The sequence below is a fragment of the Aquila chrysaetos genome, chromosome Z (assembly GCF_900496995.4).
Source record: "Aquila chrysaetos chrysaetos chromosome Z, bAquChr1.4, whole genome shotgun sequence".
NCBI classification, from domain to species: Eukaryota; Metazoa; Chordata; class Aves; order Accipitriformes; family Accipitridae; genus Aquila; species Aquila chrysaetos.
Genome location: NC_044030.1, coordinates 7,342,425 through 7,362,826, shown reverse-complemented (window position 1 = coordinate 7,362,826; position 20,402 = coordinate 7,342,425). Strand labels below are relative to the sequence as shown.

Genomic DNA, 20,402 nt, shown 5'->3' with positions numbered 1-20,402 from the left:
GGGGCAGTATTTAACCAGGTTCTTCACTTGGCTAACTGAATTTGAAGAAATCCAAGATAGGGGGGAGGATTTTGTAGCTGCATGCAGAAAATAAATCCGTAGGTAACTTTGGTATTCTTCAGAGCTCTTTTGTTATCCTCATATTGCCTCATCTGTCACTAATGATGGCGGCACTGGAAAACATATGGAGATGTTGGTTTCCCCATATATTCTTCACATAAAAGAGTAATTTATTAATGTATATAAAAATGCTGCGACTGGTGGCAAAGACATTTGTACACCATTCATCTTACACTTAAGTTATTCAGGAAGATGTCCACATTTTCCTACTGCATTAAAATAAAAAACCCCATGTGCTAGGATTGTTTTGAGGTTGTTGCAAGTCTTGGTTTGTTAGGGGTTTTTTTTCCTCTGCATGTTTAGTTTTGCAGGGAGATTTTTTTCATTTTCTAGGCCTCCTTGCAGTATTCAAGTAATACTTCATTTTGAGACCTGAATCCAGGCACCAGGCATACTGGCAGTTCAGCCTTCGCTCAGTCAGCCAAGCTCCCCTCTCCTGCCATGCTCCAGCTTAGGGGATGATCTGAGCTGGTCGTGGGGGTGTGAGGTGGGCTGCTGCCCAGAGGTCCGACTCGCCTCCTCTTCGCTGACCGCTGTGACTCCACGCTGCATTTCCAGCATGGAAAGGAAAGGGAGGATTAGATCCGGAGAGTCGAGGTCTGTCTAAGGGTGGGGGATGACGTGAGACTCTGCGCAGGAGGGACAAAAAACGGCAGCAAAATGACCTGCAGAGACTAGACCCGTGGGGGCTGCAGGCAAAAAAGTGAGACTTGGTCCAAATAAATGTGGAGAACACCCAGGAGGAAGAATAAAGAGCGCAGATACAATCTCACCACGCTGCCGCACCCTCCACATTAAGCACTGTTTTAATTCTGTCTGATGAACACTGTCCTACTATTCAGTTTTCATGTTCAGATCTCCCTGTTTGCCAAAGGGAAAGTGTTGAACAGGGAGGGGAGCTGCTACCTGAAAGCTCTTGTGTTTCACACGGTAGCTCACAGCCGTCTCTGAAGAGAAACGCCGCGCTGGAGAAACAGTGATACATTTGTTTTCAACTTTAGAGGCTGAAATGAAATTAAGTGTAAATGTATGCCAAGCAATGAAATCAGATTTGCTTACTACTCTAGATTGCATCTCCTTTTTCCCCGCTCACAACAAAACTAGCAGTACCAGTAACTGTGCCTGCGTCACCTCTTCCTTCCTTTCCTGCTTGCAACCCAATCCTGCCATGCTCCTGCAGGAGAATTTCCCAGGAGGCTGGCCTACAGCAGGAGGAAATAGAGGTCAAGACGGCAAGAAAAGAGATGAGGAACATGGGAATTGGGAGAAAGGCAACAGCTACTTGAGATCTAGGAGAAATGTGCCCGCTGTTCTTTAAACCACTTAGCTTTTCCACCAAAAAGGACATTAGGGCCTGCTTCTGCATTTCAAAGGGAATTTGGGCTGAGCAAGGAAGGCTGTCTCAGCCGGCCTCTGCGGGTGAGGGGGAGAGGGGGAAATGTTTGGTGTCAGCATGGAAAAATCCCTGCGTTATTAGGTAATTCTGTCAGCTTCCCAGTTTACCCTGTCACTTCCCTGGCCCTTCCCTTTCCTTTGGAGCCCTCTCTCCAAAGGTGACCTGCCTTAACCCATACCTTCCTGCTGCTTTCCAGTCTGTGGAGCACAGTTACTACTAAAGAGTATCAAAACCACACTATCACCTCTCTCCTGCTGTCAAATTAGCCTATTACCGGTGGTTTTAAACTGGCCTTCTTCATCAGGAGGAATAAAAATAGTACAAATACGTTATTTTGTCTTCAGAATGACATGCAGCATCATTTCTTATCTATTGATTTAAATAATTTACTGTTTCAGAAAGAACAAATCAACTTAATTTGTTTAGGGGATACTTAAAGGTTGAGAACAATTTTGTATCAACTAAAATTAGTGATAATTCATTTATGATGGAACTAATAATTAATTAGGTAGTTGCTGCTTATTTTTTTTCTAATACATACATTGCTTTTAAACATCTGCTCAATAGTCCAGCGTGAGAATGATTTTATGTGAGAGCAATAGAGGAGCAGATGCTTCCTGATGACAACTTCCCAATTTGTTTAGGAAACAGTTCTGGATTCACAGTTTTAACTTGAAGCGAGGCAAGCATGCAAGCAAATTTGCAAAGCAGAAACAAAAAATTGAGAAATCAAATTACTTCATAGCATTTTTAATGATTGCAATTTGGTCAAAACTCCTTTTTTGTTAAGATTTTAATTATTTTTTTTAATGCAGATATGTTTGTTTTGTCTTTACAAGATCTAAGCAAAATTACGAATTTGCTTTGTGATGTGTGTACATGTATGAATGTTTTGCAGCAGTTATGGAATCTTCTGAAGTGAAAATTGATTTCAATATTGTCTATTACAGTAACTAAAATTCAGCATTAGCTCAAAAAGAGGTAGAACAACAGTATACATAAAAAGAAACTAGAACAATTACTTGAAAATATTTAAATAGGCTATCATAAGACGTATATAAAAATAAAATTCTGTGGTTTTTTTTTATGTTAAGCCTGTGTTTTATATTTATGGCTTTATCAGTAGTTGGTTAAAAATTGAAAAATAAATCTCTTCTTTTGGGCTGATATAAAACTCTCTGAGGATCCATGGCTTTATTCAGCCATGCATGGATTTTTAGATGTTCCAAAGATCGCCTAAAATGACTGTACTCATTTATTCATCTCATCAGCAAAGTTCATCTCATCAGCTAGAGAGATACCATCAAAACTTTTAGGCTCCAAAATGTACTTCCCCTGCATAAATACTGTGCGTCGTACTTAGAGAGACTGTAAAGTACAGGATTACACATCAATGCTGTATCTTTTTATGTAAGAAATCTTGAAACTGCTGTTTGCTGAAAGGAAAGGGGATTAGAGGTAGCCCTAAGAAGGATTCAGCTATCTCCCTTTGTATGCAGATCACAAATGCAGTGTGTCCGCTTGTCACTAGAAACAGCAGAATAAGAGATCTGAGTATCAGAAACTTATTTTGAGTAAGTGTAGGAACTTTGTAGTAGACCGAAGTCCATCTTGTTACAGAGCAGAAGAATGTCAGTTTCAAAGCTTGAGCATTGCATTCAGCTGAATGCTTGATTTCAGAAACTGCCTAAACTACCAGTCAAAAAAATCCAGGATAATGCAGAATAAATGTGTCCAAACATACTCTGCTCTCCGAAAGACATCAGTATTTATGTGAGGGTGTACAGTCGTTATACCCTTACATACAGAAAGCAGGAGAGAGAAGTATGTGTATACGTACAGCTTTTTTCTAGAACAATAGTATTTAAAACATGAACATGTAGTCTTGCCATTTCCAGGAGAAGTATTTTTTTAGGGCAAGGTAAGCTAGTGACTAAGCAACAGGCAAGGCCATAATACCCGACGAAACATTAATGTCTGTAAAGCAGTATGCTTTTGATTCCAGGAGGTTGATCCAGAAGGGTTTTGTAAATTTTAACATAAATTTAGTTCCGAATACAGACTCTTTCTCTTTCCCACCCCTACGAATTTGAAAGCCAATCTGTAGTTGTTTTTTGTTTTCTTTTCCCACAGGCTGCTGCTCTTCTTTCTTTTACTATTCTCACTAAAGCATTGAAAATGGATCTGTTTTAAAGAAAGTTCAGCTTACTATAGACAAGAAATTTCTGTTTTCCTCAAGAGATTTTTTTTAATCTGTATCTTGCATCTGATCAGAGGGTATGACATGTGTGAAGAGGAAAAGAACTTGTCCGTTACGCATTTACATGGGGACTGGGCATAGCATACCTAACTTTAGCAGGCCTGTGAAGTCAGATGCAGTAATCATCATTGTCCCTTCTGGCATGTTGTCTTTAGTATCCCTTCACACACAGTTTTTAAAACTAGGTTAACATAGAGAGCACTTTCTTTAACGTTTCCTTTCAGTGCTTTAGGTATCTGTTTCCTGATAAGGTGAAATCAACCATTCCTGCAGCTGTCCAGAATTTCCCAGAAACCTTCTCTTCTGTGAGCATCTATGATTTTCTCATTTAATGTCCAAAAATATATTTACAGTACCTTGGTCTGTATCTTCCCAAGGTCTGGGCTTTCCATTTGTGATCTTCTATCCATGTCCCTCAGCAGCATCTGGTTGTCTAATACACTAAATTTGGGGGAAATCACTTTTATGTGGGCTATCAAAAAAAATTGAAAGTCTTTTGTGTGTCATTACTGTTACAGTTTATCAGTTCTTATATCTCTTCATAGATCGATTCAATGCTGAGTTGATTTAAGGATGTGAGATAAAAATGCAAAATAGCTTTAAATTTTTTGTGTGTTAAACCAGCATAGTGTTCAAAGGATGCTGGTTCTTCTTCTCTGTTCAATCTTTTTTATTTTGCTTGGACAGAGACAGTAAGCCAATATTCACAGTTGCTTGGCAATAGTCAAGTTGTGAAATGCACACCCAACCTGTGAGGCATTATGGTTGCTTAGTTCATGCATGTAAATTTGGGGGTTTGAAAACTGAACAAGTCCACACCCATAGTGTCTTCTTGGAAAGTTTGTTCTAACTTTTAATCTTAATGGCATTATTAGTTTAATGGTTCCATTTTCAGAGATGTTGAATATTAACAATTTTTAGAAAAGTCAAAACTGGGTGCTTAGCACTGTTTGAGTATTAATTTGAAATATTAGGAAGTTTATGCTGCAACTGGGGTATATCTCAATGCAGTAAGTTCCATCTCTTCTGATTTATTTCAAAACTACAATAAACTGTAATTACTTTACACCTGAAATATACATTAACAGGAAAAAAATTGTCTCAGTTCTAGACGTATTACCAGCAAAAACAACCTCTGGCAAAAAGCCTTTAAAGAAAGTAGAGCAAAAAATTTTTGGTGGATACATTCACTTTGTCTTCTGGCAAGCAAAACCAGATTATTTAAGGATACACTTTTAAAATGGTCTATTCTAAAGCTAATGAGGAGCGATGCAGCTGTAGTCACCTTATCCTACCAGTTATTGTGCTATAAAGATTTTAGAGAGCTTCTGTCTTTTGCTTACAAAAGCAGCCTGCACTTAGAAAGACCTCAGTTCTGCAAATGCTTACACATAGTTCACAGTATGTGGAAGTAAGTCTGTAAGATGTCTTTGTAGGTTTTGGAGTTTTGTGATTTTCTTGCTAGTATTGAAAAATTCCTTCAGGAATTTAAATGAGTAGTGCTGTGAAAGGGGTGATTGCCATTATTTCTGTTCTTTATATTTATTGAATTTATTACAATAGTAGTAATTACTTTTCCCTTGATACAAATACAAAAGTCAATGTATTACTGTGTTTGTGTTTGTTGTTTTAGGAGTCTTTGGATGATATTCAAGAAGCTGGAGTTTGTGCGACAGAAGAAGTGATTCGCTATGAATATCATGTCTTGTACTCCAGCAGCTACCAAGTACCTGTGCTTTATTTTAGGGCATGCTTTTTAGGTAAGACCAATCTTCTGTTAGACAAAGGCCAGAGTAAAAATATGTTGGATGCAATAGATGTTAAAAACACAGATTTTGTATTAAATTGAGGAGCAGAGTAATGATCATATGTAATAACAAAGTAAAAGATGAAGCTGTTCAGTAAATTTTGTAATACTCACGACACAGAGCTTCAGGAGCCTGGAGTAGCTGATATCATCTTAGCCTGAAGGAGGCTGATCTTTGGCTCCTGGCATCTTGCCTGTGGTTGACTAAAACTGCTGGTCATTTTTCTTGTTCTTTTCTTTAAGTGAATACAAAAACTTAAAGCTGCAGGTTTGAATTTGGCTGCAAAATAAATGGACGTAATTACAGTGCTTCAGCAGAACTGTGTCTTTCTCTGGAGCCTGAATTTGAGCCACAAGGCTGGGGTCTAAATGTGCCTTTAAAAGTGTATGCTGTTTTCTATTTAAATTTGCTTCTTAAAAGAAATAAAATAATACCAATGAGGTATTGCCTTTTTCTATCTATTAAAACTGGCTTTTGAAACACTAACTGATCTTCTTTCCTCCCTAGTATGTACATCTTGTTACCCATTACTCAATTGCTATAGCCACTGTGATTTCACTCACCATCCTGTCAGGAAGGAAGGAGGAACACATAGCCTCCCTCCAAGGCTGCTGTTAGTGTCACTTATTTAATCAGCAACCATAGAGTGATCACGCTGCAGCACTGGATGTGCTCTGTTCCTCTCTGCCCGAAGACTGTGTACCTAGGGCGGAGGGATTGAAATCTTCTAGTCATTTCATTCAGTCTCCTGTATGGTAGCATCAGCATCTTCTGTGTTTTGAATAATCTCCTAACTTTATCTAGATAAAGATGTCTGAATGTTGCCAGTGATATCTTTTCCTTTTTAATTAAAAAGTAGGTTAAGCTGCTTTGAATGTGTTTGGTAGATTTAATCACTCTCTGCCTTATATTGTTTAATGGTTTCTAATTTTGCAGTGTTAGCATTTTAAAAGGCACTTTAGATTTAAAATTGAAGAACAAATTCTCATAGGCTCCCTGGTGGAAAGATTTTAGTCTGAGGTGCAGTTTCAGGAATGGATAATTTGGGGTAAATTTTCAGACTGGGACATGGGGAATTGGGGACATTGCTCTGCCTTTACCACCAACAGAACTCATTTGCACACATCCTGCTGCAAATACATTTCTAGAATTATTACAAGCATTTACAAATGTGCAATGTTTTGCCTTTAAACTTATTGTGCAGACAGGAAGATAAAGAAAGTTTTGCTGGAAGAGACAGATTAACCTATTTGTGGTCCTGAAAAATGTCATCTTCTTGGTTTTAGCTGAATTAATAGTGCACTGTCTCTACAGAAGAGGATGGAGACACTGCAGGTAGAGGAAATAGGACACTATTTCTACTGTACTGTACTTTCATATAATTAGTATTCACCATAAGCAGTTAATCACCAGAGAAGAGCTCCCAGAGACAAAACAAGTTGTTTAGCTTGTCAGCATCAGGGAATCGGAGGTGTTGAAACATGACTCCTTATAGCTGGAAGTGGATATTACAGAAGCTAGTGGATGATCTAATGCACAATCATAGTATTATGTACCAACAGCTCCCCTTTCAGTACAAAACTGTAATTGTTCCTGCAAGTACAATTATGTTTTAAAACATTTCTGGGGAATCTTTCACAATGGAAAACAAGGACTTTTTTAAGATAATTTCTAAAGTCACCTGGGTTTTCTTCAGCATTTAACGTTCTCTTTTAACATTTAACATTCTCTGACTCTTGAAGAGAGAAGGATACAAAATGCTGGCAATAGTACTTTTCCTATAATGTTTTGAGGTAGTATTCTCTGATCATACTTATGGATAGCTTACTTTTGAAAATGAAAAATTCTGTCATCCCTGCAAGTTATTTGCCTGCCTGTGCCATGCTGTCTGAAGGTCCCAACGTGGGTTTTTCAGGAACATGCAGATGACACTCACTCACAATCACTTGGGATATCTGAGCAAAGTATCTTTTGTCTTGTCCTGAACCTGGTATGAGGAAAACTCTAGGTAATGCCCTGAGATTTTTTTCCTTTGAGGTAATAGTCTTCATGTGATAGGCTCCTCACCTTGTTTCTCAGACAACTAGTGATATTCACTGCATTCCTCATCTGAAATAATCAGGGAAGAATCTTCTGAGACCTACATCAATTTCCCAGTCTAAATTCCTGCCATTATTTGTAGATAAAGTAACAGAATCAGTTCCTCACAAGTCTCTTGTGAGTTGTTCATGGTTCCCCTTGAATCCTGTCCATACTGATCCTCATGTTAATTAGAGCTTTTTGCAGGAGCTGAAGGTGAGCTATAATCCTTTCAGTGTTTCCACAGCCCTGCCCTGTCTTGCCTTTCCCAGCAGCAGGGCACAGAGTTTGAATTCAAAACTCTGCTTCTTCTCTGGCAGTATGTTAAGTGGCCATTACACCTCGAGGCCTGCCTAGGAAATAATAATTCTTCTGTTCAACCTGACTAAGTAGTTTTGCTTGTTTTGCAATATTCACTTCCTCACTTTGTATGTTATAATAGCAACTGGTGCCAGCCTGTCCAAATCTGTGCTCTTCCAAATAGACTCGCTAAAAACTTTTCTAGAACAATTAAATCCTGCCTTTTTCCCATCGTATGTGAGTCCAGTTTTCATTGACTTGATCTCTCACAGTCCCTTCTAGGAAAAAGGCTTCCAATAGAGTTGCTGGGAGATTTTCCTGTCATCTTCAGTGTGGTTGGCATATTCAGGAGCTTGTGTCAGTGAGGACATCCAGTTTTCAATCCTCTCTGCTAGCAATTGTGCTCAGACATTACAGATCAGTTCTTCCTGCGGAATGGCAAAAGTTGCATTGTATCCTTATCCTTGCTGCTGTCTAAATTGGATGAAATAACTTATTTTCTGGAATTCATCTTTAGACCTCTTTTTTTGGTGAGGCAAAGTTTGATATGTAAGGTAGTGCAAGGTAAGGGGTTGAAATTTTAATTGCAACAGACCTAAACCACTTTGAGAGACAGCTAAACTTTTTGGTAGACTCTGGGTATAGATTTACAGGGAAGATCTTGTTCTGTGCAAGGGCAAATCCTTCAGCTGAAAATAACGATTAAGCGTGATGACTGTCTGGAAAGATGTTTGGGAACATTATAGGATACAAGAAGGTATTTTTAGGCTACGTATATATACATGTAAGAAACATTTTTCACTACCTCATGATACTTCCCATGTGGCATATATTCCTAAATTCAGACCTACTGAAGTCCCAGTCTGTGTCAGGAGCTCAAGGCAGTGGTCCTCAGTACCTCAGAGTCTCAGAGAACTAGGTGTCATTTCTCCAAAATCAGTCTCAGGCATGCCGTACCTTTTGGAAATGGGAGCCCTTCTTTCTTTCTCTGGCTTCTGAGACTACCAAATAGGTAGCTGAAGAAATGCGTGAACCCCTGCTGATATCTGATGTCAGCAATTAGCCCTCCTAGAGACAGATGGTATAGGCAATTAGCCTTCCTGTTCAATGCTGGCATCAGCCAGATGGGCTGGGCTAGGTCCAGTAAGCTTTCTTTAATCAGCAGAGTGTTTTCCCCTTTTCTTAGTCTTTATGATGTCAAGGAACTTTGGTCTTTTCCTGAACTGTCATTGTCTGAAGCCATACATTCAAAAACCTCTTGCACTGACAATGAGGTAGCAGCAACATAATCACAGGTGGATACAGGTATCATTCAGGAATCACCTTGCACGTTAAGAAAATAATGGCTTGTCTCACACTTCTGTCTTATTTTTCCTACAAAGGTAGAGGAAGAATCATGAAAGCTGGCTAAGCACTGGAAAGAAAGGGCAGACTAGGAGTCAATAAGGACTGCAGCCTAACTCCTCTAGGAAAGAGAGAAGGAATGGGATTTTCAAGTTGACCTGCTCAGAATATGTCTAACTCTCTGACATACAGATAGATCCCTGCCAATAAAAAACATGCTAATCAGTGGTTAGGGAGAGTGAGCTTGTAAGATAATGTAACTTCCTCCAACCCTGAAGGCATGACTTTCTGTATTCTTAACCATACTGGGCCTGACTGATACACTTCCCAGAATACAGACTTACTCCCTGACCTCAAAAGCATGTAACCACTGTGTCCTTTCTCAGAAAGATAGCTCCTTCTAAGACCATGTCCCATATGAACTGGTTTTATTGTGGCTTTGGACATAAATAAAATAGAATAATTTGTATAATCAGATATTCTCCTAAGCTGTAAGGGTGTTTTTTCTTTTGTGGCAATGGTTTCTTAAAAGTATTTCTTTGGAAAGTATGCCAGAATGAAGCCTCAAAACAATTTGTGCACCATTTCACCAAAAGTGTCAAATAACCTTTAATTGGAAATCTAAGAATTTATTAAAAGCCCTCAGTAAACATCAAGAAAACAGAATACGTAAATGAGTTAACCCCAAGTGGACCATCAAGAAGCTTTTCTCAGAAAAGTTTGTTATAGTCTAGACAGTTTAAATAATAAAAATCTGAGTGTGTGCTAGAAAGGCTGTAGTTGTTCTTGCCTGTTGAGGCAGATGAACTGGTTGATTCGAGCCCATAGTTAATTAATGGCAGAGACAGAACCCATGCTTAGGAGTTCTTGACTTCTATCCTTTATCTCCTTTCTCTTAACAAAAATCTTAGTTGGTTACTTCCCAGGCTTTTTTGGCCTTTCTTGCTGGGTAGATGTCAAGTTTATTGTCTCAGAGCCTGCATTTTGCAGACCCTGGGTTAGTATTGATGAGCTGATGATGTGTTGCCTGCCAGATTTGTGGCATTACGGGCATGGAGCTTCAGGCAAAGGTACAGTAAATCTGGCATGACCCACAAGCAGCTGTTGCTGTGTGGTGTACATTTCCTTTCACCCTCTGTAATTATTTAATGAGGTGAATTATACAAAATGTACATATAACCACAAACTTTCACTTCTGTCTGCATACCCACTCCCAGCTAGACTTGGGACAAGCTGCAAGCACCTCAGCAGCTGTGTCATCATGGGTGGATGATGAGTAAATGTATTGCTGGGTGAATCTGAAGCCTCTACTCTTGGCTTGATGCTGCTGTAGCCTTCTTTTTCTGGCTCAACTTTTTGAGTTCAGCTCCATCACAGGAAAGAATGAGACAAGAAGCAGAGAGGCTGCTTGGCTCAGCAGGTGCCACAGTGGCCCCTTGTTGCTAGCAGCAACAATTACAGACTGCTCTGTCAGCCCAGCTGGATATTTGAGGTCTCAGTGGGTAGCAAGAATGTGTAACAGGGCCTGCTAAACATGTGAATGCTGGCAGCCCTATAAAAAGGGGTCCAAAAATGCCTGAAGAATACGGATGTGTGTTTTGTGCAAATCTGGGAGCTTGCGAATAAAATGGATTCACTTATATTATCCTAAGCAGATGACCAAAGTCACACAAACCGAGGATTTTTAAAACATGCTTCCAGCCAGATTACCTGAAATGGGTTTTATCGTCCACACTTATCTTCTGACACTGAAACAGGAACAAAACCAAAACAGACTGCAGAAGCTCCAAACTCTTTCTTCTTCTTCCCCAGATGCTTTCTAACAAACAGTCCTTCTATGAGTCGTTTTAAGATCTTGGTGTATTTGTTTTTTTGTTTGGTTTTTTGTTTTTTTTTTAATGGAGAGAGAAAACACCAGACTTTCAGGTATTCATCCCACAAAAGAGGATGGGGAAACTGTCCATCCACCCTGTCTCTTTTTGCAAGGGTCCTGAAGTTCCCAGCTATGTAGCTGAACCTCACATCCATTTTAAGTATTGATAACTTACTCTTTCCTGCTGCATCTGGCCTCCCATCTAGAAAACTGAGCTAGTCAGTTAAATAAGAATTTACAGGAACACAATACTTGGGAGCATGTATGAAAGTTTACTCAGTTTAAAAAACACACTTAATTCAAACTCATTTAAAGCTTAGTGAAATATATTAAAATAGTGCAGAAGATTAAAAATGTAGGGAAATTTAAGTCCAGGCATATTTCAGTATATAAGTGCATAATCAGAATGCCTAGATCAATTTTTTCTTCCTGTGTGAAACAGTGCAATTACTCTGTATTAACTGTTGAAGTATTTTACTGTCTGTGACCTCACTCCAATGTGAAGTGAAACTTCCAGTTTGGATATATTTGTATTTTTCTGTGAAATGAAAATAGTTCTATACTGAAATATGATGGAATATATAGTGCTTCTCATACATGAAGTAATAAAATCCATGAGGTAAAGACAAAATTCAATTTTAACTGTAATATGATTAATGGTTCAGTAATATTTGATCATTTCTGGCAGTGAGATTAACAGTTAGAGTCAGAGTAATCCATTCCATGTGTACGATCTGAATTTGCTCAAGTGTTATTATAAAAACTCACAGTTACAAAGAAGGGTGTACAGAACAAAATCTAGAGTGGCAAATCAAATTTTGCATTAGAATGTGTGTTGTTCTAAATTTTACGTTTGGACGTTCTCTGGATTCTCTTTGCAGGTTGAATAGAAAACAGAAAATTGCAAGTATGCATGGCGTCTCGTATTACCTGCACACAGATGATCTGAGCATAAATACATCCCTCTTAAGTTAACTTAGGCTCTTGTAACAAATTTCTTAGTTAATGTTAGACCATCTCCAGCACAGCGCTGGTATCTGCCATCGTAAGACAGAGGGCATGATGGTCTGACAAGTCTCACGCTCATAAGGATAGCATAGTATAGCTAGTTAATATGCTGTTACCCCCTCAGTCACTTTATTTGCTACATGCTTCTGCTATATGGTGCTTATATAAGATCAGAACTTGGTGATTTTTGATAAACATGTGCGGAAAATAAGATAAAACAGAGGCTGTAGGCAGCTGGTTTTAACTTATATCTAAACATGGCATTCAAATGTTAATTGGGTGAATAAATCTTGTTCATTTTACAGACATGAAAATGTCAGTAGAATAAAACTATTTATCAGAGGGTAATGTTTTCTGACAGCTAATAAATGCCAAGATGAATCTACTTATTGAAAGTATATAAAAATATTCTATTGCTGTTTGTCAAAAACAAATATTCAGGAAAAATTAACATGCTTATTTTCTAAGTGGTTGACACTAATATCTTGGCATAATTCTAACATCACAACTGAAAACCTGATGCAACAATGCTATATAAATGCAGCTCATGAAAAAATTATGGGCATGTAGGTTACCAAAATACAGTAAACTTTTGTTTGCAGAATTTTGTTCCTTAGATGTTTTCCACTCTCTCACTATGAATTGTGTGTATTTATGTGAGATAACTGTTTATGATACTATTTTGTGGTTTTAAATTTATCTTACCCGAGCAGTGTTTTACAAAATTAGTTTAACTTCACACCTTACAACCCGAACAGTAAGTTGTTACTCTCAGGTGACAGAGAAGAAAGGTGAACAGGGAATTTAGGGTAGTTTTATATGCACCTTCAGTCAGGATTTGAGCAATGCTGGTTTGGAGTTATGGGGCCGGAAGGGGCTCAATCACATTTTGCTGTTATTTTTTCCATCTTCTTCCAGATAATCAGTATTTTCAGATTTACTTTTGCTATTCTGTATTCAAGATATAGCATGCTTAAGAGCTTTGACTGTGAGTGGTTGTTTCCTCCCCTCTGCCCAGATGGAAGACCTTTAACTCTGGATGAAATATGGAAAAGTGTTCATGCATGCTACCAGGCTCATCTGCTGGAGTGGCCTTGGGACACTATTACACAGCAGGTGAGAAACCACTGGTCCTTTACAAAATTGATGAATGCAGTATACACCTGAATCCTCAATGGCCTTATTCCCCTCCTGGACACATGTAAAATATATAAAAGTCTAACTGAGGTTGTGCTGAGCCAGTTACCAACAATAGTTTCAGTCCTGGATTTTGAAGGTTATAGAGGTGTTCACCATGTAAGACTTAATGTGACAGTATCTCTCATTTAAAATACTTTTCCAAAGCCAATCCTGAAAACTTCAGGCAGTTTCTGAGTAATCATGGATTTGGGTAAATACAAAAGTAGACTTATTTATGTAAGTAAAATATATTAATGTAACATTTCACAGATTGTCTATTAATCAAATTACCGAAAAAGACTGTGTAATTTTCAATTTTAAATAGACTTGCAATCCTTAGGATTGAAGGATAGAAAATTGGTCTCTCAGTCAAATAATAAGTTATTGCTGACTAATGTCCTTAAGAATCAGTAGTTAATGAATGCCGTGTTTTACAAGAGGAAGCAGATTAGTAAACTGTGATATCACTGCCTTCTTTTAAAGCTATTCAAATCACTTTTATTTAAAGTGGTTTTAAAATCACCAGATCATTTCAGCAACCGTTCCCAGACTTGTCATGATGGCTCTCTTGAAAACAGTTAAACTTGTTCAAGGAAAAGTGAGATGTTCAGAGCTGAGTCGGTTGCTCTGGTTTCTTCCCTCGGCCCCAGGCCTCCATGGTAAGTTTGGACAAAGAATGGAAGCTCTAGGTGTGAATTTTTTATCATCAGACAAAGCTACTAATGTGTCCTTTCTTCCTTCCCTTTCCTTCTTTGACTTTCTGATTTTAGTTGTTTCCAGGTACACAGGTCTCTTACCACAGCAGCTGGCACAACAGGGATGTAACCTCAACTGAGTTCTACAGGTGTTTCCTTAATTCAACTAGTACAATTTAATTACAGGATGCCTATTTGTAGATGGTACTCAATCATGGGATCGCAAGCAGCATTCATGTTTTTGCAGCCATGGACTATTATTTATATTATAATAGCTCCCTGAGAACCTAACGAGCATTGGTTTTCTGATGTTTGCTATGCATGTCTGAATTCCAGTTGTGAGTTTGCAGATACTTGTAATACACGCTTTTACATAAAGTATTAATTACCTGACTTCTCTACTGCAGAATGAAGATGAGAAAATTAGGTTTTAATAAAATAATGTAATACGGTAGCAGATAACTGATTTCCTGCACAAGAAAGTATTGCAGTTCAGATTTTTCAGTTAAGTTTTGTGATTTGTAGCTGAATCGTGACTGTTTCTGCATAGAGAGGCAGAGGATTTAATTAGCTTTGCCTTCACTGCATCCACCTTCTTGCATTCCTAGTAGACAGAGACCAGTAACCTTGTGGTAAGATGGTAGGTATCCTTTAGGGCTGACATCTCTGGTATTTCCCAGCTAAGCTGTTCTGGCTTGTGGGTAGTTTATATCCCCACCTGCAAAAATGTATGGGAGAATCTGCTATGTGCACTTGAGAGCTGGTATGCCTTCTCTACGCTTACTGTGGCCTGAAGCCACGTTCAAGCTCCTCTGTAGAAAGCAGTCTCTTTCTATTCGTCTGCAGAGCACTGCAAGAACCTACAGCTCTGTATAGGTAATAAATCATAATGCAGTACTACTGAGAATAAAGCATAAACAATATGTTTGGAATGTGTAAAATCAGAGTGGTGGAAGCCAAAAGGAAAACCAGGTCACTCCCACCCAGGGATTATTTTTGCCTCTTAAGGAACAGTAAAGTAAAACTGTCCTGCATCTCATAACTAGAGATGTGTGTGAGATACATACACACAAAGGCTTGCAGAAACAGGTTTTATGGGTGGTGAAATGTGTGGAGTGCTGAACCTGTTGTCTCTATGACACCTCTCCAGAGGTGGTTCAGCCAATGTGAGTCCAGTGACAAAGATGTAAGGAAAAACATTTTGGAGAAATTAGCGAAGTTATAGCAGCAAAATACTATTGAATGTAACATCAAGGTGACTATCCATTAAATAAGGAGATTACAAACTAAGTAAACTGTTTATCCTAGAGTAATATAGACTGTGCCTCAGGCTGATAGCACAATAGTGGAACTGCTGGCAGGCAGCAGAAGCCAGAGAAGTTAAGATCCTCGAGCAATCCCACTACATAATTTGGAATTACTTCACTTTTTTTTCTACATCATTTGTATGTACACCTTCTCCCTGAAGGCTGTGTACCTGTGGCTCAAGGCCGTTGAATTCCACTGACTTCAGTGAGGTTAGCCTGCTTTACATCAGTATTGGACTTGGTCCAAAGGCCTCAGCTGCATTCCTGGATTGAAAATGTACTTTCCCACATGGCTGCAAGAGAGAGCCTCCGGGAAAGCAGCTTTAAGAAGAGGTCTACAGTTTTAATTTGAGATGGAAGCAGAAAGGCACCAGGCAGTGAGGGTGCATTTGCTTATGGTCATTCAGTGAAGTGATGAGAAGACAAAGGAGTGCATGGTTTGTGGAAGTGTACATCTCTGGACCTGAATCAGAGCAGAGGAAAGCACCAGTACAATTAGCAGTGTCAACACTATTGTATTTTCAGTGGCAGCAACCATTGGTGCAACAAACACTTCCCCTTGTAAACTGAGAAATGCATATGCCAGTCCAAACATAAACCAGCAGTAAAAATCAGAGTGTTCTCAAAGGAATTATGAAAGATAATAAAAACATACTGTAAGCACTAGCCTGCAAGCCTCAGATCAAAGCAAGAGTTATGTCTACAAGAAAAAGAGTGTTTTTCCCCCTCAAATGAATCAGGGTTCTGAATTGAAACACAGAGTTTTCTCTTCATTTTCTGCTTTTCTGCTGACCCATTTTGTTATGTGGGTTAGGCTTTGCCTGCAGGGACACAGATCGTATAATGCAAGTCATTGGGCACACTCACCGAATCAGGCTTGAACTCTCAGTACACATGGATAGCAGAAAGAAAAGCTTTAGGATTTTGCTCCAAAACAGATACAAATTTTAAATTCTACAAGCAATCCACCATTGGAAAGAAAAATTGAATTTAGCACTGTCCATTCATAATGTTACTTAACTTTTAACTAGCTGCTGATTTTACACTTTGATTCAATAGTTGGAAGATTAGGAAAAGGAAGTCATACTGCCTTTTTTTCTCCCAGATCCAGGATATTACACTAATCATTTGGGACTCATATTCTATGTATTTTATGAAATGTGGGTGCCATGCCTGTGCACATTTTTGATACAACTATATTTTGGCTTATACTTTCTATGGTAAAATATATCTAAGATCAGGAACTGAGACATTGCCTAAGCTGCAAAGAATTGCCAAAACCAAATTTTAGGTAAAATTTGAACTTTTTTAGTTACTTTTGATTATTGTGGAAAGTCATGCGCATTTTCAGAGAAAACATCTTCAAATATTTTTACTGACTAGATGATTTTTTCTTGCAAAAAGCAGAAGTCAACTGGTTACCTTCTCATAAATAAATTAACATGATAAGGTTGCGTAGTATTTTATAATGATAATTGATAAATGGTGATGATTTAATTGCACTTCCTCTAGTAATAACCTTAAAATGCTCAAATGAAGTTCCTATGATTGGCTTTCTTCTGAGTTAAATCTCCCTGGAGTCTTCAGTCATCCCTTTTCTACATCCGGCGATAACTTGCTTTAGCTGTTTTAAATAATACAAATCAATTATAACACACAGCTGTTTAACAAAAGTTCTAAATGTTGCTACAGGTCTCTGTGGGTATTTCCTGATGGCTTATAATGACATCAATTTAGCACACCTGGTAAGATCTGTGTGAGCTGGAAGTAGCTTAATTCTGCAGTGACAGGAAAAGTAAAGAGTATTTATGGATTACTGTTGCATTTCAGAACCATTGCCAAAGGTGATTTTAGCTTCTTTTTGGAAAGAGTCAGAAATGGAATTGCAGACATTGCATGCCTGTGTCCTGAATAGTTTATTTGTAACTTGGCGAGTGCTTTTGAGGATATCCTGTATTAGTTATTTCTCTCTACACATTCTACACAAAAGAATGTCTCTTCACCTTTTCAAATTAATGGATGCTAGAAATGTACTCTTTACAAGAAGCTCCCTTCCAAGTCTTTGTAGCTTTTCCTGAACTGCAGACAGAGCTTTCCTCAGCTGGATTTTGCTGTTCAGCTTGACTTAGGATGGAATCAGCCCCGCACCCCCCATACCACCATGCTGGGTAACCTTCTGGGCTCCTCAGGCAGCCAGCCCTGGTGTTTTTCCTGACTGCATTGCTTTTTAAAAGTACTTACTAAGGCAGTTATATATCAGCCTTAAAAGCAAATAAGAGATCTACATGTTTGGAAAAGAGCAGGGGGAGAAAAAGACATGTATGTCAGACTGAGAGAAGTTGCAAATAGGATGAATGTAAAAATAACACTAAGGGTCCTGGAGAGATTTCAATTAATAGTGGAAAACAAAGACAAGACACATTCTCCAAAAACTCGGGCAAATGTATCCAGCTAAAAGAAAGTTACGGTAAATGGGAAGAAAAGTCTAGACAAAAGAATGATGAAGTAAGTCATTGTGTTAATGGATGGTGGCAAGAAAGACAGATATTTCTCTCACATATACTCTGATATTCATCAGAGAAGTCCAGTACAGTTTTAGGTAAGTACATAGTGGCATTGTGTAAAACAGCTCAAACATAATGGTCCTTCTTTGTGTAATTGAACAGCAGATCCACCACATTAGTATCCAGGTATAATATACCAGAGGCATAGTTAAGTTGGCAGCAGTCCAAAAGTGCCATGGTCAAATGCTAAATGATGAGGCAATTTGAAAAGAAAAAAACCCACAAGAATAGGAAAAAGGTTGACAAACAAAGAACAGAGAGTAGAGAATAGAAGTGAAACAAAGGGGGAGAAATCTTCCTGATTATAAAGGTGAACATATTTTACCACATGGTAGTGCATGATTTAACAACCAGGAATTTAAAAAACCAGAATAACTAAAGTTTAGTTAATCTGTAAAGGCTACATTTTACGTTTTATCTTTTTGGAAATCTCTCCCAACGTGACTGGGAGATGTGAAGCAGCAGAAGTTAACTATATGGTTATAGCCAGAACTTCTGTCTTCAGACTACATGGTATTAGGTCCTTGCTGCAGAATTTGGAAATACAGAGCCCATAAGTACCTGAGAATATAAAATTTTTTCCTCTAATTTTTAGAAGCCTGCTTTTCAAAATTATGGCCTGGTCATCGTGAAGATATAAGAGCATAATAACTTCACTAAATACTATATACACACTTCCATATAAGCTATATGCATTATTGCATACAGCAGTAAAGCTGCTTTGAAAATTTTAATGTATGTCTAATGGCCAAAATTTCAAATAATAATTGAACTATTTAAAAATACAAATAAAAAAAATGAACAGAGATGCTCAGCTGTCTTACTGATCCATGTTTACTTTTTTCCAGCTATAACATAACTGATTGTCTATGAAAAGTTGCTGAGATGACAGTCTACAAGACTGAAGCCCTTTTTTGTTAGAATGGGTATGGGATAGGCATTGGCAGTGCATGAATTTTCATCCTGCTGTGGCTAAGTGCTTCAAACCTATTTTGAAGTACCTGCATCAAGGACCAAGATAATAGTATAGTCTCCACATCCCTTTGAGTCATTGGTTTCTCCAGAGAGTATGACCTGGTACTGGATTGGTGATGTATACACTCAGCTATTAGAAGATAAATGGAGACCCGTATATTTTCCAGGCACCTTCTGAAAGTTGTTTAAAAACAGTAGAATATTTACTGGATTGGAAAATGAGTGAATGCACTGCTCATTTTTCATCCTTTCTTTGCCCTGATGGGTATTTGTAAAAATGTGTACAAAGTAGAACAACTTCAACAGGGGAAAGTAAAGCATTCCCGCCTCAGAATACCATGTAGGTCAATGGTGAACTGCTCTCCTAGGAAGTTAAGAGATTTACTCTAAATCAAGCAGAAAAGAAATTTCAATCTAGGTTTCTTGTGTCTCAGGTGAGTTCTCTACTTGCTTGTAGAGTAAAGGGAGGTATAACTACCTACTCGTCTTTCTTTTTGATGTGGTTTGTGCGAGACCTGCTTTGGTAGGCATGCTGCATGAATGCCTACGGGCCACCTGCATTGCTGTCACAGACATACTCTGGGACTCATACTGGGGCATAGGCTATAAACTAATCATCTTTTCAAGATGCAGTTGTTTATGCACATGCTCAGTGACAGAAATGTGGGGTTTTTTTTCCTGTGGGTGGAGACAAGACTCTGAGAAACACGCATTTGTAAGGCTGCAATGAAACTGAGTAATAACTTCACGAATTTTAGATACAAGCCGTTGAACATATGTGCCCAAGTCCATTTTTGATTCTTGTCACTTGTGCAAGTCCATGTCTTAGTTATTTTTTTCCTGTGTGGAATCAAACTAGCAAGATAATTTTAAAACCTGATGGATGAACCTGATCACAGTCAGTACCAAGTACCACCAAAAATTTTGTTTTTAACAGTGTGTTATTGTCATAAAGCCTGACCTTCCCCTGAGAAAACAAAGTCATAAACACAATGAAGTATATGTGCTAAGGCTTAATCAGTGCTTTGTGAGGTTGGAATGTAAAATGAAACATCCAAGGATAGAAATCAAATGGCATTATTACAGGAGGCTCAACAGTTGAAAAACTGCCCAGTAAAACAAGAATGAAACCTTGGTGACTTGAAGGTTCTGCAGAAATAGTCTAAAAAACTAAACTGTGAGTCAGGCCTCTGAAGGATTATAGAAGTTACAGAGCACATGTATCCATACATCCCTCCTCTCCTGCCCTTTGTAACCAAAACTGTTCAGATGCAGTTACTTCTATTACCAAAATCTGACATAGAGGTATGTGTGCAGAACATTCCCCCCAGCTGTGGGAGTGGACATGTGTCATGTGTGATACCTTGGTTCTGGATTTGCCAACAATAAATCAGCATTTTGCTTGTTTAGCACTTTGCTGTCTCTCCAGAAAAAGACATTCAGAGCATTCTCATACCAACTGTAAATGTGACAGTTTGTGAGGACAGTGCAAAT

General features: G+C 38.4%; 1 protein-coding gene across 6 annotated transcripts in view; it reads left to right on the top strand.

The window, feature by feature from the left end:
• ATG10 (autophagy related 10) overlaps positions 1–20,402 on the top strand; it is an 86,937-nt gene that overhangs the window by 46,426 nt on the left and 20,109 nt on the right. For all 6 annotated transcript variants that reach the window (XR_003921804.2, XM_030003672.1, XM_030003670.1 and 3 more), the window contains 2 exons: positions 5,410–5,536; positions 13,207–13,304. Coding sequence is in view for 5 of the 6 variants with exons in the window: in XM_030003672.1 (XP_029859532.1) it covers positions 5,410–5,536; positions 13,207–13,304 (225 nt within the window). In the remaining variant the exon portion in view is untranslated. The remainder of the gene's footprint in view (positions 1–5,409; positions 5,537–13,206; positions 13,305–20,402) is intronic.